Genomic DNA, 22,282 nt, shown 5'->3' with positions numbered 1-22,282 from the left:
CCCAACATTATAAGTTTGAAATAGTTATGAAAGTTCAAAAGTTGACAAGGAAAATATGTGTGTTCTCTGATTTCCTACATACGCAAGCGATAAGAATTTCCGCTTTTTTCCACATTGAAAAAGAGAGAAGTTCAAATGGATAAAAGAATGTGTAGAATCCTTTTAAATTTTAAAACATTCTTGAAAGCCCCCTCGATATTGATCAACCCAAGGGAGGGGATCTTTTATTCCTATACTTATTATTAACTAATAATGCCATGAGTTTTGTGTTAGTTCAGCAACTAGATGGCGATGAAAAGTTTATTTAGTTTGTAAGCAAAGTCTTTAAAGGACATGAACTAAGGTATCAGAGTAGAAAGGTTGGTCTTGGCAATAATTACAACAACAATGAAACTAAGATCCTATTATGATAAAAGAAAAGTTATTATTCGAATTCAAGGTCAGTAACAAACAGGTAGAATATGAAGCTTTAATTAAAATAATAACTTTAAAAATTGAAATGGACACATCCAAACTACGAGCAAGAAAATATTCTCAAATTGTAACTAGTTAAATCGCCGATGAATACTAAACTAAAAAGTCCCAACTAGTGAAGCATCTCCAAAATATTCAAGAGCTAGAGAAGCATTTCATTTCTTCTAAGTACCTTACGCAGCTATGGAAGAAAATTCCAATGTCAATATTAAATAAAAACTCGTCATCACAAAGAAGTCAATCCACAAGAAAACGACAATACAAGAAATGATGCTCACCTCCCACACATAAACCATAGTTGTCAATGTCATGGGTACAATGGACGTCATAAAGTTATCTATAATATATATTATGGTTACATGTAATATATGTAAGATGGGGACAAGTATACCAATGTTGATATGCTTAAGACGTAGCAAAATTTCCCAACATTAATGGAAGTGCGCGAATGTGTATGAAAGAGTCACATTGGAGGAAGAACTTTGGCCAAATATGTTGAGAGACATCGACGATTATGTAAATAGGTATGACAAGTGCCAACGATACTCAAACATGCACTAAACTCCCGCCGAGGTACTCCATTCAGTGACCTCTCCATGGTCATTTTAGTATTGGGGAATGGATATTCCAGGACCATTTCCCCTAGCATCGAGGAAGTTAAAATTCTTGCATGTAAGGATGAACTACTTCACTAAATAGATTGAAGCAGAAGCAATGTGGAAGATCACGATGGGAATAATGGGGGGCTTCTACTGAAAACGAATAATCTACAAATTCAATTTACCAAATTGCATCATATTTCAATCAGCTAGATGTTAAAATCAATTTAGTCTTAATTAAACACCCACAAGTCAATGTCCAAGTCGAATCCTCCAACAAAGTTATCCTCTATGAGATCAAGAAAAATCTTGACAAATTAAAAGGAGTATTTCGTGAACACCTATGCGGGATATCCCTACTTTTAATTTTCCACTCAAAATAATAAATTTCAATCATTTATTTTAAATCTCACACCTATTTATTAAGATATATTGAAAGATCTCGTCTATGAAAATCACGGGTATTATGGTCATATCATACGGTACCACACTCTTCAATAAATGAAACATTATTTAAGATAGTGTATGGTTCAGGCGCCATGCTAGCCGTAGAAATATACACGTCCACCTATCGACGTGAACATTTCAATAAATAAGGTGTAACACTCATGGAGTTAGTATGCCATATTCTCTTACCAACATGTTTTCTAACCCCATATTTTGGTACTAATATCTCTGAGTAATGCAACTTATTGTGGTTACTTGTTTTTTATGAATCCCTTAAAGAGAATGATACATGTCTTAAATGCGCGACAAATCTACTTGTAAAGCACGTGAAATAGGGAGATACAATTCTCAAGTTATACACCACGAGAAATGAAGTAGGGCGTCTTAGTGATCAAACAAGTGGTAGAACTTAATAGGGTTGGTAAACTCTTTCCTATATGGTAATTTCCTTACATAGTACGTGAGAAGCTATCACTTAGAGCCTATAAACTAGAAGACTTGAACGAAGATTTTATTCCTAGATCTTGGAACTCAGTGAATTTAAGATATTATTACAATTAATGATTACATTAAAAGCTAATAAAGTGAAGATATAAACCGACATGACTTACTTTTTTGTACATAAGGAAGTGAGAGATATTTTAATGAGGCACCCTATTTAATAAATTTGCTTACTCATGAAAAAGCATTACAAATAATATTATTGTTCCCTCTAGATTAAGATTGCGTCTTTCAAAATATCATTACACTCTCTGGGATATTATAGTCCCCAAAAATTTTATTTGAATCTTAAAGGAGATCATCTTTTCCATAATGAATATCGTTATTCCTAATTGGAGGCTATATGTTTTTTTGAATGACTAAACTCAACGCCATGCTTGAAAACCAATTTACTAAAGCTTAGAAAAATACATGAGTTTTGTTGTTATTTGATATTGTTTGAATGACTAAACATAAAGTTATGTTGTCTTATATAGGTGTATGAATGACTCAATAGAAATCTTGTAAAAAATCGAATCAATTAAACAAATTCAAACCACGTTGTTTTGATTTGATTTAGTTTGGTTTTATTTCTAAAAACCTACCAAACAAAACCAAACAACACTTTTTTTCTCTTGCGGGTTAGATGACTTTTAGCATCAAAATATCTCAACCCGCACTGGAAACACCCCTATGTATAATAAAAACCCAAACAAATGATACCACTCTTGAAAGCATTAAGCAAAAGTGACAAGTTTTTAATGTAACATGTGATCAAACCGAGGAGTACATGGAGTATTTAAAACAAAGGATCAGTTCAGAGTGTCAAGTGGATGTGGAGGGATTATTTACCTTTAAGAATTTTTGTCTTAGGTACCTTTCTATCTATATCTCTTATAGCCATCTCTCTCTCTCTCTCTCTCTCTCTCTCTCTCTCTCTCATCGATCATAAAAAATACACGAAAGTTATGATAGTTACCAAATAACTTGGATTTGTGTAAGGTGGAGTTTGACACATCATATTGTTAATACATATAATCTTTTATTCTATGGTATACATATTTCCTTGTAATCCTTTTTTGTGTTTTAGTCCGATCTTAGACGAGGATAAAGTGAGATTAATGGAGATTGTTCAAATAAGTGAATATACATCAATTAATTTGACTTCAATTTAACCCAATATATTATTGCATAGACTTATGTTTTCCATTACTCCAAAACCACATTTAGACGGCATGTTTGACAAAAAATAGCATTTTTTGCTTCTGGAAAGCGTGGTGCACATATGCTTAAAGTGAGCTAGTGGCAATTGAAGGGCTTTTATAAACACACTTAGTATTTCAATAAAAAGTTAATCTATATACAAATTATTATTTGATATTTAATTTTATGATTAAATAATGATACAAATTGATTCTTTACAAAATAGAATTTGAACACATAAATCACACTTAATATATAATACTAAAATAATTGTATTATAAGGTTTCAAGAGTCTTAACATCTCATCTTCTCAAATGTTTGAGAGTTTGATATCTCTATTACTTTATTTATTTTAAACACATAAATCACACTTAATATATAATACAAGAATACTTGTATTATAAGGTTTCAAGAGTCTTAACATCTCATCTTCTCAAATGTTTGAGAGTTTGATATCTCTATTCCTTTATTTATTTTAACAGTAAACAGGTTGAATTAATAAAACATAACTTCACCTCTAAGGTTTGAAAAATGAAAGAAACACCAACTCAATCTTTATCGAATTAAATTAAGGTTTATTTTAAAAGACAAACATTTAGTTCATAGTAACAATAGCTCATTAAGCACATAAACGAGACCTTACCTAGTACATAGGAATAAGATCTTGCAGTACATAGAAGTTAAAAACATAAGTTTTCTGAATGACATAGACATTGACAAACAAAGATATGAACTAGTTTCGAGTATTTTTTAACCATCCATCAAGGTAAACTTGTTTGGAGTCAGGGGTGGATTTCGCTTTCTCAGCTCGAATATCTTTCAACCATCCATCAAGGTAAACTTGGTTGGAGTCAGATGTAGATTTTACTTTCTCAGCTCGGATATCTTTCAACCATCCATCAAGGTAGACTTGGTTGGAGTCAGATGTGGATTTTGCTTTCTCAGCTCGGATATCTTTCAACCACCCATCAAGGTAAACTTGCTTGGTGTCAGAGGGAGATTTTATTTTCTCAACTCGGGTATCTTTCAACCAACCATCAAGATAAACTTGTTTGGAGTCAGATGAGGATTTTGTTTTCTCATATTGGGTATCTTTCAACCATCCATCAAGGTAAACTTGGTTGGAGTCAGGGGTGGATTTTGTTTGCTTTGCTCGGGTATCTTTCAACCATCCATCAAGATAAACTTGGTTGGAGTCAGAGGTGGATTTGACTTTCTCAGCTCGGGCATCTTTCAACCATCCATCAAGGTAAACTTGGTTGGAGTTCGAGGTGGATTTTTCTTTTTCTGATCGGGTATCTTTCAACCATCCATCAAGGTAAACTTGGTTGGAGTTAGGCATGGACTTTGCTTTCTCAGATCTGATGTCTTTCAACCATCCATCAAGATAAACTTGGTTGGAGTCATCAATAGATTTTACTTTCTCAGCTCGAATATCTTTCAACCATCCATCAAGGTAAACTTGGTTGGAGTCAGAGGTGGATTTTGCTTTCTCTGCTCGGGTATCTTTCAACCATCCATCAAGATAAACTTGGTTGGAGTCAGAGGTGGACTTAGCTTTCTCAACTCAGGTATCTTTCAACCATCCATCAAGATAAACTTGGTTGGAGTCTGTGATTGGTATTGTTTTCTCAGCTCGAGTATCTTTCAACCATCCATCAAGGTACACTTGGTGGGAATCGGGGGAAGATTTTTCTTTCTCATTTCGGGTATCTTTCAACCATCCATCAAGGTAAACTTGGTTGGAGTCAGAGATGGATTTCGCTCTCTCAGATCGGGTATCTTTCAACCATCCATCAAGATAAACTTGGTTAGAGTCATGGGTGAGTTTTTGATTCCTCAATGGATTTTTGAGCCAACCATCAAGGTAAGGCTGATCAGCGTGTTTTTCTTCTACATTCTCTTGCTCAAGTTTCATATATCGAGCAGAGCTTCCTTGCCCATTCTACAATACAATTGAATGAAGGGATATTATTAAGTGACATTTGGATGATAGATTTGATTAAAAAAATGAGACATATTTTATTGCACAGTTAAGAGATAATCATTATAGCATATAGATACAAAATTTGAAATAAAAATTAAAGATAATTGATTATGAGTGAATGCGATGAATGCAAATATAGATAATGAAAAATGATAGATTACGATATTTAGGTGATGAAAAATATAAATTTAAGAGATAAAAACATGCAGTAACTTACAATCAACAAGAGCAGGAGAAAAGGTAGGAGAAACAAAACAATTTTGTGTGTCATTTCTTTTCTGCTATGTTATTGTTGAAAAACTATTTTAGTGTAAAAGATGCATTGAAGTGGAATTGAGTTGGCCTATTTATAACTGAATGAGAATAAAAAGTAAAAATAATTGGACTTTAAGAGTTTGTTTGGCAAAATTATTTCTTTTAATTATAATTTAAATCTTTTACATTATTTATAAGTGAATAAAAAGAAAATGAATAAATAACCAAGATATTGAGATTTTAGTTGTGAAGACTATTTTTTAAAATTTATAATTTATAAGTTCATACATCTAAATACAGTTTATTTAGTAACATTTATTTTTTTCTAAGATCTTTTAGGTGTGTTTTTTGAGTTTTTAAAAAAATGATTAGTTTCTTTTAATTTATTGATGAAGTGATAATAATTATGAACTCAGACTATTCATATTTTCAATTTTAAAATTAGTTAAGCTACTTTAATAATTAATTTGATTAAATATTATAAATTCAATGAGTTAGTGTGATAAAATGTCCAATTAATTGAGTTAGAATATTATTCAAATATAATAATAGTGTTGGGATAGAATATTATATAAAATCAAAATATTATTCAAATAGCATATAATATAATAAGTGTTGGGATAGAGTAAACCTATGCTATGTAGTCTGTGCTCAGAAGTAGTATGTGGAGTCCACATCCTAGGTTCTTGTATTTTGTGCGGGAAATAATTCCTATTATATTGTTCACATATCCAACAATAAATACAAAACACTAGTCTTAGGAAAAACACTTATATACTCTGAAGAGACTTGCATGCTTAAGATGTTCACATGAGTCAAACCAGAAGAAGTTACAACATAATTCAAACAGCTTAAGATGTTCTAAATCTTTACAAAATCAAAGTTCTATCGGATAGAGGAAACCCTATCCTATGTAATCTGCTAAGAAGTAGGTGGAGTCAATATTCTTGGATTTTGTACATCATGAATCATGAGTCAGGTGGATTTCACTACATAGCTCATATGTTTGCAAGTTGGGTTGACATGCTTAAATACAAAATAGTCTCACAAGAAACACTTAAATAGTGTGAAGAGACTTGCATGCTTATTAATGTTTGCAGGTAGGGTTGGCATGCTTATCTAGTTAACGGACACAATAAGATACTATATTATAGTTATATATAAACAGAACAAGTTACAATATTGTTGTTTTCCTATTAAATTGTTGGTTTAATAAATGATGATAAAATATTTTTTCAAATAAATTAGTACTCATTCCTTCTCATAACAAGTATTCCATTTGAAATATTTTTTTTTTTAAGATTTATCAATAAAAATAATAAATATTGTATTTATAACAAGACAATTGTTTTAAGATAATTAAATAAATATAAATGAGACATTTTATTTGATTAGGAGGCCTAACATATATTTCAGAAAAATGTTTGCATATTCCAATGATGAGAAGATGCTGATGCATTTCTTCCTAGACAGTCTGACAGGAGGATCTCTTTATTGGTACATGTCTTTGGAGAGGGATAATGTATGAAGCTGGAGAGAATTGGTGAATGCCTTTGTAACACATTACCACTACAACTCTGATATGGCTCCCAATCACACTCAGTTGCAGAATTTGACACAAGGGCACAGTGAATCTTTAAAGAGTACACGCAAAGATGGCTCGAGTTCAACCTCCAACGATGGAGCGTGAGCTTGTTGATCTATTTATGGGAACTCTTCAAGGAGTTTACTATGATTGTTTGGTTGGTTGCGCTACTGCTGGTTTCCCAGATGTGGTCACGGCTGGTGAGCGTGTTGAAGTGGGTATCAAGCTTGGCAAGATTCAGGTTCCTAGTTCTGGAAGTTCATCTGATAAGGGTAAGAAGCCTTTCACAGGCTTTTCGAAGAAGAAAGAAGATTCTAGTGCTGCTTATATGGGTAAAGGTAAATCGATAGCCTATTCCGAACAAGTAGATGTTGTCACAATTCCTACTGCTACGTCTCGCCAGCAAACTCAACAACCTAGACAATAACAACAGACTGCTCCTCGCCAGAGAAATGCTCAACAAAGGACTAGGGGTCCACCTAGGAAATTCACTCCTCTGCCTATGACCTATGCTCAGTTGTTTAATCATCTTCGCCAGATCAACTTGATTGAATTGAGAAATTGGACAGTGCCAGACCCTCTCCCTGCTAGTCATAATCCAAATGCCAGATGTGTGTTTCACTTCGGAGGTGTTGGGCACGACATTGAGAACTATTGGGCGTTCAAACACAAAGTGCAAGACCTTATTGAAATAAGAATATTGAGTTTGAGCCTCCTAATGGACCAAATGTGGTACAGAATCCCATGCCACCTCATAGAGGTGTTGCTGTGAGTGCTATTGAAGTAGATGAAGAGTTAAATATGATCATGGATGTTAGTCTTGTGACTACCCAACTGCCTTTTGTCAAAGAATATCTTTTCAAGATGGGTCTCTTTCCTGGTTGTGCTGCTGATTGTAAAAATTGTTTATATCAGTGTAATGGTTGTGATTGTCCGAAGTCTGAAATTCAGAATCTAACTAACGAGGGGTCTCTACAGTTTGACCCTCTGAAAAAGAAAGTTGTAGAGGAAGTTGACGTTATCACTATTCCTGTGCCTCTAAAGAAACCCACTGTTCGTATTACTTTACCAGGCCTTGTTCCTTATAGCAGTGATAAAGGTGTTCCATGGAACTATGGGGCAGAAGTATATTACCAAGGGCAGAAGGTTAATGTTAAGACTCCTAATTCCGATGTTAATGATGTTGGTGGAACTAGTCGAATTACTAGAAGTGGCAGTGTGTTCTCTCCTGTTCAAAAGATTCCTGAGGTAAATGTTGAGGCTTTGGATAAAGCCAAAGGAAAGAGAGTTTGTAGTTGAAGGAACTGATGCTAAGCCAGAACTTTCTGTTCCCGAACCTCCTGTGCAGAATACTCAACCTTCCGGTTTGAATTCGGGGATGCCATCTAATGAAGAAGTTGAAGAGCTTATGATATACATCCGAAGAAGTGACTATAGAGTGATTGATCGGTTAAGCAAGACACCTTCGAAAATCTCTATTTTTTCCTTTCTGCGAGATTCGAAAGCTCATAGAAATACCTTAATAAACCTGCTGAACACTTCCTTTGTACCACAAGAGATATCAGTAAATCAGTTTGAACATGTAGTTACGAGCATTACTGCAAGCAATGGTTTAGGTTTCACTGATTTTGATTTGCCTCCCGAGGGGAGAAAGCACAACAAAGCTCTTCATATTTCTTTGGAATGTACAGGTGTGACTTTGTCCAGTGTGTTGATTGACACGGGTTCGTCTTTGAATGTACTCCCAAAAGCAGCGCTGATGAAATTAAACTATCAAGGGGTGGAGATTCGACCAAGTGATTTGATTATATTCCTAAAAATCTGGGAAGAATATCTACAAGTTTGTCAATTTTGTCCCACGTCCAAAAAGTTCTTATTTTGAGACTTGTGGAGCAAGACATTATAGTTCACTTTTGAGAATTATGGGTCATTTTCACCATTCAACCATTTTCTAGGCCACTTTTTGGGACTTTAAAGGTTTCAAATCAAATTTCTTCCAACATGAAGTTGTAGGGCATCTCAATAAATTTCAAAAACATACAAGAACTTGAGCTAACTCTCAAAATTGAGAAAATTATGGTCATGAGGCCAAGGGGTGGTTTTTGTGAATTTACTAAAACCTAGTTTTACATATACTCCATTTTCTCAAAATGTAGCCATTTGTTTTGACTCAAATCAAGGCCATAACCTATTTGTGTCTTGGATGAGAGTACCCTGCCTTCTATTTGCACCCATGCAACCATTTTGGCCAATTTTGCAATTAAAACCTCATTTTTTCCAAAAATGGTAACTTTGATATTTCTCTCTCCATACTCCAATAACTTGTACCATCTTTTTCTCATGTACTACTACACTTATGAGGTTTCCAAAACACACAAACTCCTAGCCAAATGTGAGAAAAATGTAACCTTGCTTAATAAGTTGATTTTTGGTCTTATCTTCCATTTATGCCCACCAACATCTCTTTGCTTGCAATGCCTCTTCTACCCTTACTTTGGGGGCCTATAAAAGCAATCCAAGTCATCCATTTCACAACACACAAGCTCTCTCTTCCCCTTTCACAAAAACCACCAAATTGGTCTTATCTTTCTACCTCTTGAATCAAGCTTTTTATCCATAATTTCTCAATATCAAAACTCTTTATTTGAGTTCAAGGAAGAAGATTTTACAAGAGTTTCTGGGTTTCTTTTGGTTTTGGAAGCACAAGAGGGCAGTGGACTCTTTCTCCACTTGGTAAGCTTGCAAAACCCTAACCATGGTATTTAAAAATCTGGAAATTGTTGTGTGTGTTCTTGATGGTGTTTAGAACATTTTTCATGTTGAAACTTTCCATTGATTCTTGCTTGATTCTCTGATTTTTGGATTGGAAGTTATTTGATGAAAATGATTTTTAGCCAACTTCTCGCCAAAAATTCTCTCTCATCTTTCATCCTTTTGAAAAAAATTTATAAACAAAAGTTGTAGATCTCTCTGAGATCTACAACTTTGGTGTTTACAATTTTTTATTTCATCAAGAGATGAATGAGAAAAATGGAAGTGAAGTTACCTGAGTGAAAATCATGAAACACGATTTCAAATGAAAAAAAATGATTTTTAGCCAATTTCTCACATAGATTTCTCTCTCATCTTTCATCCTTTTGAATAAATTTCTAAACCAAAGTTGTAAATCTCTCTGAGATTTATAACTTAGGTGTTTACAACTTTTTATTTCATCAAGAAGTGAAGGAGAAAAATGGATTGGAAGTTGGCCTGGTGGGAAATCGTGAAACACGATTTTGGAAGTGTTTTTGAAGATTTTTTCATGTTGCATGGCCACATGGCGTGTTTTGACTGGCTCACCTTGTTTTTGTCCTATAACATCCAATGATTTTGTTTGTTTTCATTGGCTGACACGGAATACCATGTGGATTTATTTGACCAAACATTTCTTTTTAGTTATTCATTTTTTTTACTTGTTTATTTTATTAAAAATATTTTTAATTATCAAAAAAATACAAAACAAATATGTGTTGAAAGGTATTTGTGTCTACTTTTTATTTATGATTTTTTTTTCCATTTAGTTTGCTATTTTTGGTATTTTAATTGCTGAAATGTGTTTATTTTGTTATTTCTTTTTAATAGCTTGTGCATTTAATTATTTCTGGCCAATTTATGAATCCTAAAAATCCCAATAAAATATTTTCATGTTCCCTTAAGTTTTCTTGAATTTTTGGTGGTCTTCGACCAAATTTATTTTTAGTTTTGCTTTGTTTTCAAAATTTGATAAGATTTAAATGGTTTTTTTTTAGGTTTTATGGCTTCTACATGAAGTGTCAATGCAATTCCTCCACTTCCATTAGTCATAAGAATTCACAAAAATATTGTATAGCTTCTCTAAGATGTCAAGTTAATGTTTGTTATTTTTGTAGAGTTTTTGCTTTTGTTTTTGTACCTTATTCAAATTTATTTTGATCAAAGGTCTTTTTTGACTAGTTTGTGAGCTAGTTTCAACTTTTCTTTTTGTTTTGGTGCTTCTTGATCTTTTGGCTTGAGCAAGTATATGTCTTTGATTTGTTAGAGGTTTGATCTCCTGTAAATATTTTTTTTTTGATTTTATATTCTATTTTTCTATTTTCTTTGGTTTTTTGATCATGAGCATCCCTTTTGCCTAGTGTAATTGGACCCAACTTTATTTTGAAGCTTGTAGACATAATTTAAGGCTTATTTTTGGGTATGTTATGATCATTTGGATGTGTCAACTTATTTTCAATTGTTGGAAATTTTAAGTTGATCATTTGGTTTTTACCTTAAGCATATAAGTTTGTGTGGTTTGTAAAACCTAGTTTCTTATTCTTTTGATCTTTTGAGCCAACTTTTGTTTTGACCTTGACTCCATTGATGCTTAGAAGAATGATAAGCTCAAGGATTGTCTTCTAAAAGACTTGAGAGGCATTTGACTTCATTTGATCACCTTGATCTTTATCTTTGAATGTGTTTCTTTCTTATGCTTATTTGTGGATTTTGTGAGATACATGGAATACATTGATGCAAACCATTAAGGATTTGATTCTAATTTCTTTATCTTATTTTCATGACATGTTTAGGGACTTAAGATCAATTTGGTTGATCCATTTAAGCTCCCTAACTTGTGTTTGTTACGTTTGTCTTTGTTGCTTTATTTTCATTCACATGTGATCAAGGTTAAGAGATTGTTTTAATGCATTCCTTTTCCAAATACATTTGATCCATATTGAATTGAACCTTGTGTGTTTTCTACTGACTTCTAAAGTCATCGTACCTTTAAGGTATATCTTCTATGATTCTATGGCTTGCATTCAATTACAGATCCATTTTGAGGACTTTTGGAAGCAACATTTGTCCTCCTCCCACTTTGTTTTCATTCCTCTTTGATGGTGAGACCTTTAGGGTTGAGGATCCATATTTGGATTGATATTTGAAGTATGTTTTCATGTGTATGTTAATGTTGAACTACTTTCATCTTTGTCCTTCCTTCTTGCTTGCATTACAAGTTTGCTTCCTTTGAGCTTTGTTTGATGTTTTCGCTAGTTAGTTTTGTATCTTGAGGACTATTTCATTTGTTGAATGGTGTTCAATGATTGATACTTATTCGTATGTCTTAGCTACCGCCTTATCTTTTTTGTTTTGATCCTTTAGTGATCATACCTTCCTTGTTTGACCTTTGATACATGATTCCTTTGTGCGATGATATTTTTCACTTGTGTGAATTATGTTTGTTTTGTGCTTTAGCCTTAGTTCTTTGATCATTTGGCATCCTTTATGATATGTTGCTGACTTTGGGATTGTCATTGCCTTGTCACATGGATATTTAATCATACATTGGTTTGTTTTGTTTTGCATAGATTGCTTGAGTATTGCTTCGTGTGCATTACATCTTGTAGTAATCTTGTGCATCCTCTTCGTGAGTTGTTTTGTTGCTTGACCACAGCATGCATGTTGCTTATCCTTGATTATTTCCTTATTCTTTGTTTGCCATAATCCCTTAGGATTTGACTTCATCTTGTGCAAGATAAGTCATTAGATCTTAGGATTCTATCCATGCATGCAAATATTAGGGTTTTGCTTAGTCTCCCCAATCCTCGACTTTAAGGGCCACTATTGCATGACAACACTAGGGCTTTGTGTAGTCTCCCCTTAGTCTTTTCTTCTTTATTTTGCATTAGACCTTCTTTTTCTTAATAAAATTCAAAACACTAAGCTATAAACGAGTTGGTTCACATGTTACGTGACTTAAGTAATAGGAGGGTAACGAGGCGGTACATTCCGTTTACCGTTATTTCTCTTATTCATAGCCTTTTATTGTGGACCAATTCTCAAATCTTTTTTCATAAAAGTAGAGAAGGAAGAGTGTCCCTACATTGGGATTAACTCATCACTATCTATAAACAAAATTACAAACCAAATCAAACTCTTTTTGGCCTCTTGATCCTTTTTTCTTTTGCAAACCTTTGTCTTAATAAAGGATATGTTATTTCCATTCCACGCAATGAGACGTGTAAGTCCCCAAAGGTCGGGCGGTAAGTTGTAAAAATACTAGAGTGTGAATTTAACATTATCCGCCTAAAAAACACAAACAAACCAACTTTTAAGGTGAACTACGAATGCCCTAATCCCTCACTAAGGGGGTACGTAGGCGTAAAAGTTCACAACCATGTCGGGCACATTAATAAAAACCTTTTATTTTTCTTTGTAAATAAATCAACTTTCTATCATGCATTGCATTCCCCCCTTAGCTTTTAAGCTTTAGATTTAGACATCCTTAGAACAAACAAACTTGTGTGGATACCATAGAGTACTACGGACGTGAGGGGTGCTAATACCTTCCCCTTGCGTAACCGACTTTCGTGCCTAGCTTTCTTTAGGGTTTTCTCGATATTTTTCCCTTTTCCTTTTGGAATAAATAAAAGTTCGGTGGAAACTCTGTTTCAATCGAGTTAGGTTAATCAATAGCTTACACTCAGAATTTTCCCACCACGACAATGGGTGAAATATAAAGTCAAAGAGATATTGCTTATGTTTCCACCCAAACCATCCATGAGCATCAATCCTCTTGAACCTGTGATCAATCATACTTATGAAGTCGATGAGCTGAAAAGAACTATCAAGACCCTAGAGAAAGAGAATGTCAATCTCAAATATAGACTTGGTAAGCTGTCTGTAAGACCCTAATTTTGTCCCTAAGATCCCTCATGGCATCATAACATTGCATTGCATAGCCTCAAGGATCATTGAGCATCTTGGTTCCAACTCCTAGGATTTCACTACATAGCTAACAATAAATAAAATAGTCTCACAATAAACACTTAAATAGTGTGAAGAGACTTGCATGCTTGTTAAGCTCACATGTTTGCAAGTAGGCTGACATGCTTATGTAGTTAACTGAATTGAAGAAGTTACAATATTTTTGGTTTACTATTAAATTGTTGGTTTAATCAAAGATGATAAAATATTTCTCCAAATAATATAAGGACAGAGATTTTATGATGAAATAATGCTCCAAGTACATAAGATTAGTTAATTATAAAGATTTGGTTGTAAATGTGATGGTGGTTTAGGTAACTACATAAGATTAACCGTTAAGCAAAAAGGAAAAAAAATAAAAGAAAAAATAAATAAATTTCAATATTTATTTTCAAAAGATAATATAATATACTTAGATGTTTAGTCTCCTTAAAAGATATATATATATATATATATATATATATATATATATATATATATATATATATATATATATATATATATATATATATATATATATATATATATATATATATATATATATATATATATATATATATATATATATATATATATATATATATATATATATATATATATATCAATGCCGATCTAACGGATAAATCTAAGGGATATTAAGATTTATGACGAATTTTATAACAAAATAAAAATGACAACACTAACATTTAAATGAAAAAAAGAAATTAATTATTATACACTATAAATGTAAAAAATTTACACTGTCGGTTCATCACCATCATCCGTTTGTATTATTTTATAAATTTTTAAAATAAAAATTAAATTTTTTTTAATATCCAAGGACCATGATTAACTGATGGTGTAAAATCATTTTATACTGTCAATTTATTTCAATTAAGTGTTACATAAAAAATTATTAACTAAATTATCATAATATTTTCATTTAATATTTATTTTCCATTGTTAATAAAATAAATAAATTTAATCCTTATTAAAACACTATTATTAAAACATTATTGATACGAAATAAATTTTTATTAACTTTAATTTATAAACCATTAATGGAAGAGTTATATTACTGCACTATTTTAAAATTCCTATTATATTATTGTCATATAAATTTTTAGTGGTGTCTACTATCAAACATTTTTTTTTATCAATAAATCAATATTTAAGAAGTTATCATTATCTATGTCTTTAAATTTATCTATATATCTGACTACTCCTAATAAGTTTTTATTTTTATTTCTTAAGTTATAATAATATATTGGTAGATGATTAGTAAAAAGTGGTGTGGAAAATTCACTAATGTATGATGGGGCTCTTCTTCAAATAAAATATTTGGAAATACTTTTTTTTAACAATTTTGTTTCAAAAAGAGGCAAAGAAAAAAAAGTATTTTCTAAATCTTTACAAAATCAAAGTAAGGTCGGATAGAGGAAACCATATCCTATGTAATCTGCTAAGAAGTAGGTGTAGTCAATATTCTTGGATTTTGTACATTGTGAATCATGAGTCATGTTGTTTACGATAAGCTTATGAAACTTATGAATCTTCTGCTTCCAACTCCTAGGATTTCACTACATAGTTAACAATAAATACAAAATAGTCTCACAAGAAACACTTAAATAGTGGGAAGAGACTTGCATGCTTGTTAAGCTCACATGTTTGCAAGTAGGGCTGACATGCTTATGTAGTTAACTGAACCGAAGAAGTTACAATATTTTTGGTTTACTATTAAATTGTTGGTTTTATCAAAGATGATAAAATATTTCTCTAAATAAATTAGTAGTCATTCCTTTACATAACAAATATTCCATTTAAAATATAATTTTTTTAAAGATAATAATTCAAAATATTAATTTTAATGATAATATTATAGTAATCTTATAATTAATAATTGATTAAAACTAAAACTCATAAATAAAAATATATCAATACCATTGATGTGCACACTCTGGTGCAATTCTACGATCCTCCGTTGATATGCTTCACTTTTCAAGATTATCAGTTGACACCCATGTTGAAAGAGTATTCACATATTCTGGGTATTTGGAACAAGAATTGAGTGCCCTATGTCTGCACTAAGGAACTCCCCAAATATCAAGTCCTTGCTGAAGCCCTCCACATAGGGAAGAAGGAAGTGGAGTTGAACCTGAACCCTAAAGGTGGAACCTATGGTTTTACCTCAAAGTTTCTAATGGATAAAGCTACTACCTTTGTTGATGATGAAAGTTGGACACCTTTCAACGTCATTCTATCTCTACTTATCTATGAGATCGTACTGTTTTTGAACATGGAAGAATTCGTGGATCTGGCTGCTATTCATATTTTCTTAACTCAGAATCCCGTTCCTATTATTCTTGTTGATACTTACTACTCCATCCATGCAAGGACTTAGAAGAAGAAGGGAACCATCATCTGTTGTACCCCTTTGATGTATAGATGATTCATTTCGCATTTACCCAGCAAATGTCGTTTCATTGAAAACAAAGACAATTTGAAGTGGCCCTAGAGGATCATGTCCTTGAATGCCGAAGATATTTCCTGGTACTCTCGAGTCTACGACAACGTCAAACTCATCCTCAACTATGGTAACTTCCCTAATGTATCTCTTCTTGGTACAAAAGGGGGAATCAACTACAACTCGAGGTTGGCACTGCGACAGTTTGGATACCCCATGGTAGATAAACCTAATTCCAAGAGTGTAGAAGGTTTTGTTTTACATGAAGGGGTTGATGATCCAGAGTTACTCAAGAAGATTATCAAGGCTTTGGGAGAAATTTATCCTCAAGGAAGAGCAGAAATGGGTAAGAAGAACTGCATAGTCATGGAAGCTTACACCAGATGGGCGTTGCACCCCAAAATTTTCTCGCTTAGTTTTCAACCATCATATGCTTATTGCTTCTCATACATTGCATTTACATTAGTACTTGTGGGTGGGATCAAGGATTTCTAGAGCTTGTGATCATCAGTTGAAGATGAAACTTTTCTAGAGCTTGTGATCATGAGTACCTTATTGATTCAAGATCATTGGCTTTCTGAATTCCCCAAGAGAAGAATCTTTGAGGAATCAGGGTGTGGCTTCAAGTTACTTGTCCCCTAAGCCTTTTGATCAGGAATTAGGGTTTTGGCCCCTTTCAAGAATTGAGTTGAATTTTCATCAAGACTTGGTTTCTTTGTTCAATTTATGGCCCAAGGTATCAAGTATGACCATTGGATTCATCACAAGACTTCTCAAAGCATTGCATTGGATGATTGGTGAATTTTGACCTGATTAGTGAAAAAGTCAATTGTTGGTCAAAGGCTGTTTCTAACAAATTTCTTGAGCAACTTGGATATCAATGGCTTTTATGTGTACTAGGGCTTCCTCATTTGGATCATGGACCTTTGGTTGGTATCATTTGATGTTCAATGGCTTATTCTTGATTATTTGATTATTTGAGGCAAAAGTCAACAAAAGTCAACTATTGACCAAGTGGACTTTTGGTCAAAGTTGAAGTCAAAAATCATTTTTCAACATCATATGGATTTTGGTGGAAGAAACTCAAGGGAAATGTGGTTTTGGAAGCTAACTTGTTCATGAAGTAACTTGGTGAAGTGAATTTTTTTTCTAAAAATGTAGCCATTCTTTTTGCCTAGTTTTGCATATACTCCATTTTCTCAAAATGTAGCCATTCTTTTTGACTCAAATCAATCCCATAACCTATTTGGGTCGTGAATGATAGTATCTTGTCTTCTATTTGCACCCACTCAACCATTTTGGCCAATTTTGCAATTAAAACCTCATTTTGCCAAAAGTGATAACTTTGATGTTTCTCTCTCTACACTCCACTAACTTGTACCATCTTTTTCCCATGTACTACTGCATTTATGAGGTGTCCAAAATGCACAAACCCCATATCCAAATGTGAGCAAAACACAACCTTGCTTAACAAGTTGATTTTTAGTCTTATCTTCCATTTATGCCCTCCAACGTCTCTTTACTTGCACTGACTCTTCTACCCTCACTTTGGGGGCCTATATAAGAAAGGCAAGTCGTCCATTTCACAACACACAAGCTCTCTCTTCCTCTTTCACAAAAAAATATTTTCATGTTCCCTTAAGTTTTCTTGATATTTTGATGGTCTTCGACCAAATTTATTTTTAGTTTTACTTTGTTTTCAAAATTTGACAAGATTTAAATGTTTTTTTTAGGTTTTATGGTTTCTACATGAAGTTTCAATGTAATTCCTCCAATTCCATTGGTCATAAAAATTCACAAAAAAAATTTTTAGCTTCGGTAAGATGTTAAGTTAATATTTGTTATTTTTGTAGATTTTTTTATTTTGTTTTTGTGCCTTGTTCAAGTTTATTTTGTTCAAAGGTCTTTTTAGACTAGTTTGTGAGCTAGTTTCAACTTTTCTTTTTGTTTTGGTGCTTCCTTGATCTTTTGGCTTGAGCAAGTATATGCCTTTGATTTGTTAGAGGTTTGAACTCCTGTAAATATTTTTGTTTGGATTTTATATTCTATTTTTCTATTTTCTTTGGTTTTTTGATCATGAAGATCCCTTTTGCCTAGTGTAATTGGACCCAACTTCATTTTGAAGCTTGTAGACATAATTTATGGCTTATTTTTGGGTATGTTGTGATAATTTGGAGGTGACAACTTATTTTCAATTGTTGGAAATTTTAAGTTGATCATTTAGTTTTTACCTTAAGCATATAAGTTTGTGTGGTTTGTAAACCCTAGTTTCTTATCCTTTTGATCTTTTGAGCCAACTTTTGCTTTGACCTTGACTCCATTGATGCTTATAAGAATGATAAGCTCAAGGATAATCTTCTAAAAGACTTGAGAGGCATTTGACTTTATTTGATCACCTTGATCTCTCTCTTCGAATGTGTTTCTTTCTTATGCTTATTTGTGGATTTTGTGAGATACATGGAATGCATTGATGCAAACCATTAAGGATTTGATTCTCATTTCCTTATCTTATTCTCATGACATGTTTAGGGACTTAAGATCAATTTGGTTGATCCATTTAAGCTCTCTAACTTGTGTTTGTTATGTTTGTCTTTGTTGCTTTATTTTCATTCATATGTGATTAACGTTAAGAGATTATTTTGATGCATTCCTTTGCCAAATACCTTTGATCCATATTGAATTAAACCTTGTGTTTTTGCTACTGACTTCTAAAGTCATTGTAACTTTAAGGTATAACTTCTATGATTCTATGGCTTGCACTCAATTACAAATCCATTTTGATGAGTTTTGGAAGCAACATTTCTCCTCCTCCCACTTTGTTTTCATTCCTCTTTGATGGTGAGACCTTTAGGGTTAAGGATCCATATTTGGATTGATATTTGAATTATGTTTTCATGTGTATGTGAATCTTGCACTCTTTCATCTTTGAGCTTCCTTCTTGCTTGCATTACATGTTTGCTTCCTTTGAGCTTTGTTTGATAATTTCGCTAGTTAGTTTTGTATCTTGAGGACTATTTCATTTGTTGAATGGTGTTCAATGATTGATACTTGTTGGTATGTCTTAGATACTGCCTTCTCTTGTTTTTTTTTATCCTTTAGTGATCATACCTTCCTTGTTTGACCTTTAATACATGATTCCTTTGTGCGATGATATCTTTCACTTGTGTGAATTGTGTTTGTTTTGTGCTTTGATCATTTGGCATCCTTTGTGATATGTTACTGACTTTGGGCTTGTCATTGCCTTGTCACATGGATATTTGATTATACATTAGTTTTTTTTTGTTTTGCATAGATTACTTGAGTATTGCTTCGTGTGCATTAAATCTTGTGGCAATCTTATGCATCCTCTCTGTGAGTTGCTTTGTTGCTTGATCATAACATGCATGTTATTTGTCCTTGCTTACTTCCTTATTATTTATTTTCCATGATCCCTTAGGATTTGGCTTCATCTTGTGCAAGATAAGTCATTAGACATTAGGATTCTATCCATACATGCTAATATTAGGGTTTTGCTTAGTCTCCCCAATCCTCGACTTTAAGGGCCACTATTGCATGACAACACTAGGGCTTTGCGTAGTCTCCCCTTAGTCTTTTCCTCTTTCTTTTGAATTAGACCTTCTTTTTCTTAATCAAATTCAAAACACTAAGCCATAAACGAGTTGGTTCACATGTTACGAGACTTAAGTAATAGGAGGACGAGGCGGTACATTCCGTTTACCGTTATTTTTCTTATTCATAGCCTTTTTATTATGGACCAATTCTCAAATCTTTTTTCATAAAAGTAGAGAAGGAAGAGTGTCCCTACATTGGGATTAAGTCATCACTATCTATAAATAAAATTACAAACCAAATCAAACTCTTTTTGGTCTCTTGGCCTTATTTCTTTTGCAAACCTTTTTCTTAACAAAGGATATGCTATTTCCATTCCGTGCAATGCGATGTGTAAGTCCACAAATGTCGGGCGATAAGTCGTCAAAATGGTAGAGTGTGAATGTAACATTATCCGCCTAAAAAACACAAACAAACCAACTTTTAAGGTGAACTACAAATGCCTTGATCCCTCACTAAGGGGGTACGTAGGCACAAAGGTTCACAATCACGTCGGGCACATTAATAAAAACCTTTTATTCTTCTTTGTAAATAAATCAACTTTCTACCATGCATTGCATTCCCCCTTAGCTTTTAAGCTTTAGATTTAGACACCCTTAGAACAGACAGACTTATGTGGATACCATAGAGTACTACGGACGTGAGGGGTATTAATACCTTCCCCTTGCGTAACCTACTTTCGTGCCTAGTTTTCTTTAGGGGTTTCTCGATATTTTTCCCTTTTACTTTTGGAATAAATAAAAGTTCGGTGGCGACTTTATTTCAATCGTGTTAGGTTAATCAATAGCTTACACTCAGAATTTTCCCGCCGCGACAGCTGGCGACTCTGTCGGGGACTGAGGCAATTGCCCTAAGCGAGTCAATCCTAGCACTTGTTTGTTTTGTTTCTTTGGGTGTTTATCTGGTCATTGCTTTATTTGCTATCACTGTTGTATATATGTTTGTATGCATCTGCATCTGGGATACCCGGTTATATACACTGTTGTTTTGCTGTTGTTTTCTTGGTGGGTGGGTAATACTATGAGGTAAAAGGCCCTGTACCCAGGCAATAGATGTCACTTAGGAAACCTACGAATAGAGTAGAGACATGACGGCTATTTAGGGGAAGATCTATTTAGTGAGGTCATGTGAGCTACACACATATATGGTTTCCGATGTGGGATGCTATCGTTATGCACACTATGCTGCTACTATGATAGTACTTTCACACAGACCGATGAATCTGTGGACCTTTCGACCTTACCCTAACCAGGTTTTACCCGTGAGTGGGGTGAGAATTCTTGAACATGTACATGCTGCAAAATTTGGTACTTGGTTTCGTGGTATTTCTCAGTTGACGTCGAACTTTTGGTCCTATGATATCTGGTTATTTCAAGACACAGACAGCAGAACTTCAGTGTCCATCAACCTTGATCCCACTTGCTTGTATGACATACACATGCATAACATTCATTTTATTTTTTTTATAAAAAAGAATCTAACCCTGCATACACATATCATTTCCAGGAAAGTCAAAGTTCTTGTTAATTCTTAAGATGTCAAACAACAAAGATACATGCACGAGACTCCTCATAAACAAGACCACCTACACCTTTTATCCATTTGACTTATCTAGGCTGCGAGGGTTGAGTAAGAGAGTGGTTGACAGAAATGTTGAGGCATTCGCAAGTGAGTATGGGAACATCGTGTTCTTTCTGCATTCTGGGATTGATGACCAAGCTATTAACATGTTGTTGCAATTCTATGACCCTGAGCTACGATGCTTCACCTTCCAAGATTACCAGTTGGCTCCAACGTTGGAGGAGTATTCTTCTCTTCTCAAAATTCCTATCAAAGAGGAGGTTCCGTTTATGAGTGTTCTTGAAGATCCAGATTTTCAACTGATCGCAAATGCCCTTTATTTGGGTATAGGAGAAGTTAAGGAGCATTGAAGTGTGAAGAATGGTGTCTATGGTGGAAGTTAGGTGATTTTTAATAGATTGCTAGCTGTGATGGTGTATGGAGCTGTATTATTTCCCGATGTGGAGAATTTGATTGGTCTAGCTGCTATTTGCATCTTTATAGGAAGGAACCATGTTCCTACTATTCTCGCTGATACTTATTATGCTATTCACTCCCAACATGGAAAGAGAGGAGCCGTGGTTTTTTTGTCTACCTTTTCTTTACAAATGGTTCTTGATTCATCTTCCTGTAAAAGGACCATTCGTAGAAACGCGAGGTACTTTGAAATGGTCCAAAAGGGTGATGGCTTTGACTTCGTTTGATATAACATGGGCTAATGGTATGCATGTTACTGAGATGATCACTAGCTGTGGGGAGTTCTCCAACGTTCCTCTCATGGAGACGAAAGGGTGTATCAACTATAATCCTGTATTGGCTATCCGTCAGTTGGGATTTGCTTTGAGAGGTGAGCCCAATGAGTGAGAGATAGAAACTTCAGT

General features: G+C 33.6%; 1 protein-coding gene across 1 annotated transcript; it reads right to left on the bottom strand.

Annotated features, from left to right (window-relative positions):
• Positions 1–3,757: 3,757 nt before the first annotated feature.
• On the bottom strand, positions 3,758–5,522 carry LOC127086002 (uncharacterized). Its single transcript, XM_051026626.1, has 4 exons — positions 5,408–5,522; positions 4,936–5,148; positions 4,315–4,452; positions 3,758–4,107 (listed from the first exon to the last, which is right to left on the bottom strand). The coding sequence occupies exons 1-4, from the start codon at positions 5,459–5,461 to the stop codon at positions 3,937–3,939; spliced, it is 576 nt and encodes a 191-aa protein (XP_050882583.1). The 5' UTR covers positions 5,462–5,522; the 3' UTR covers positions 3,758–3,936.
• Between the last annotated feature and the right edge of the window lie 16,760 nt (positions 5,523–22,282).

Source organism: Lathyrus oleraceus, chromosome 5 (genome assembly GCF_024323335.1).
Source record: "Lathyrus oleraceus cultivar Zhongwan6 chromosome 5, CAAS_Psat_ZW6_1.0, whole genome shotgun sequence".
Lineage (NCBI taxonomy): Eukaryota > Viridiplantae > Streptophyta > Magnoliopsida > Fabales > Fabaceae > Lathyrus > Lathyrus oleraceus.
This window is presented reverse-complemented; position numbering and strand designations above follow the sequence as displayed.

Excerpts from the sequence above, each read along its gene's own strand:
- LOC127086002 (XM_051026626.1), bottom strand. The coding sequence starts at position 5,461 with ATGACACACAAAATTGTTTTGTTTCTCCTACCTTTTCTCCTGCTCTTG. Across the intron at positions 4,453-4,935 it reads CTGACTCCAACCAAGTTTAC|CTTGATGGATGGTTGAAAGA; the intron begins CTTGATGGATGG and ends AACCAAGTTTAC. Across the intron at positions 4,108-4,314 it reads CTGACTCCAACCAAGTTTAC|CTTGATGGATGGTTGAAAGA; the intron begins CTTGATGGATGG and ends AACCAAGTCTAC.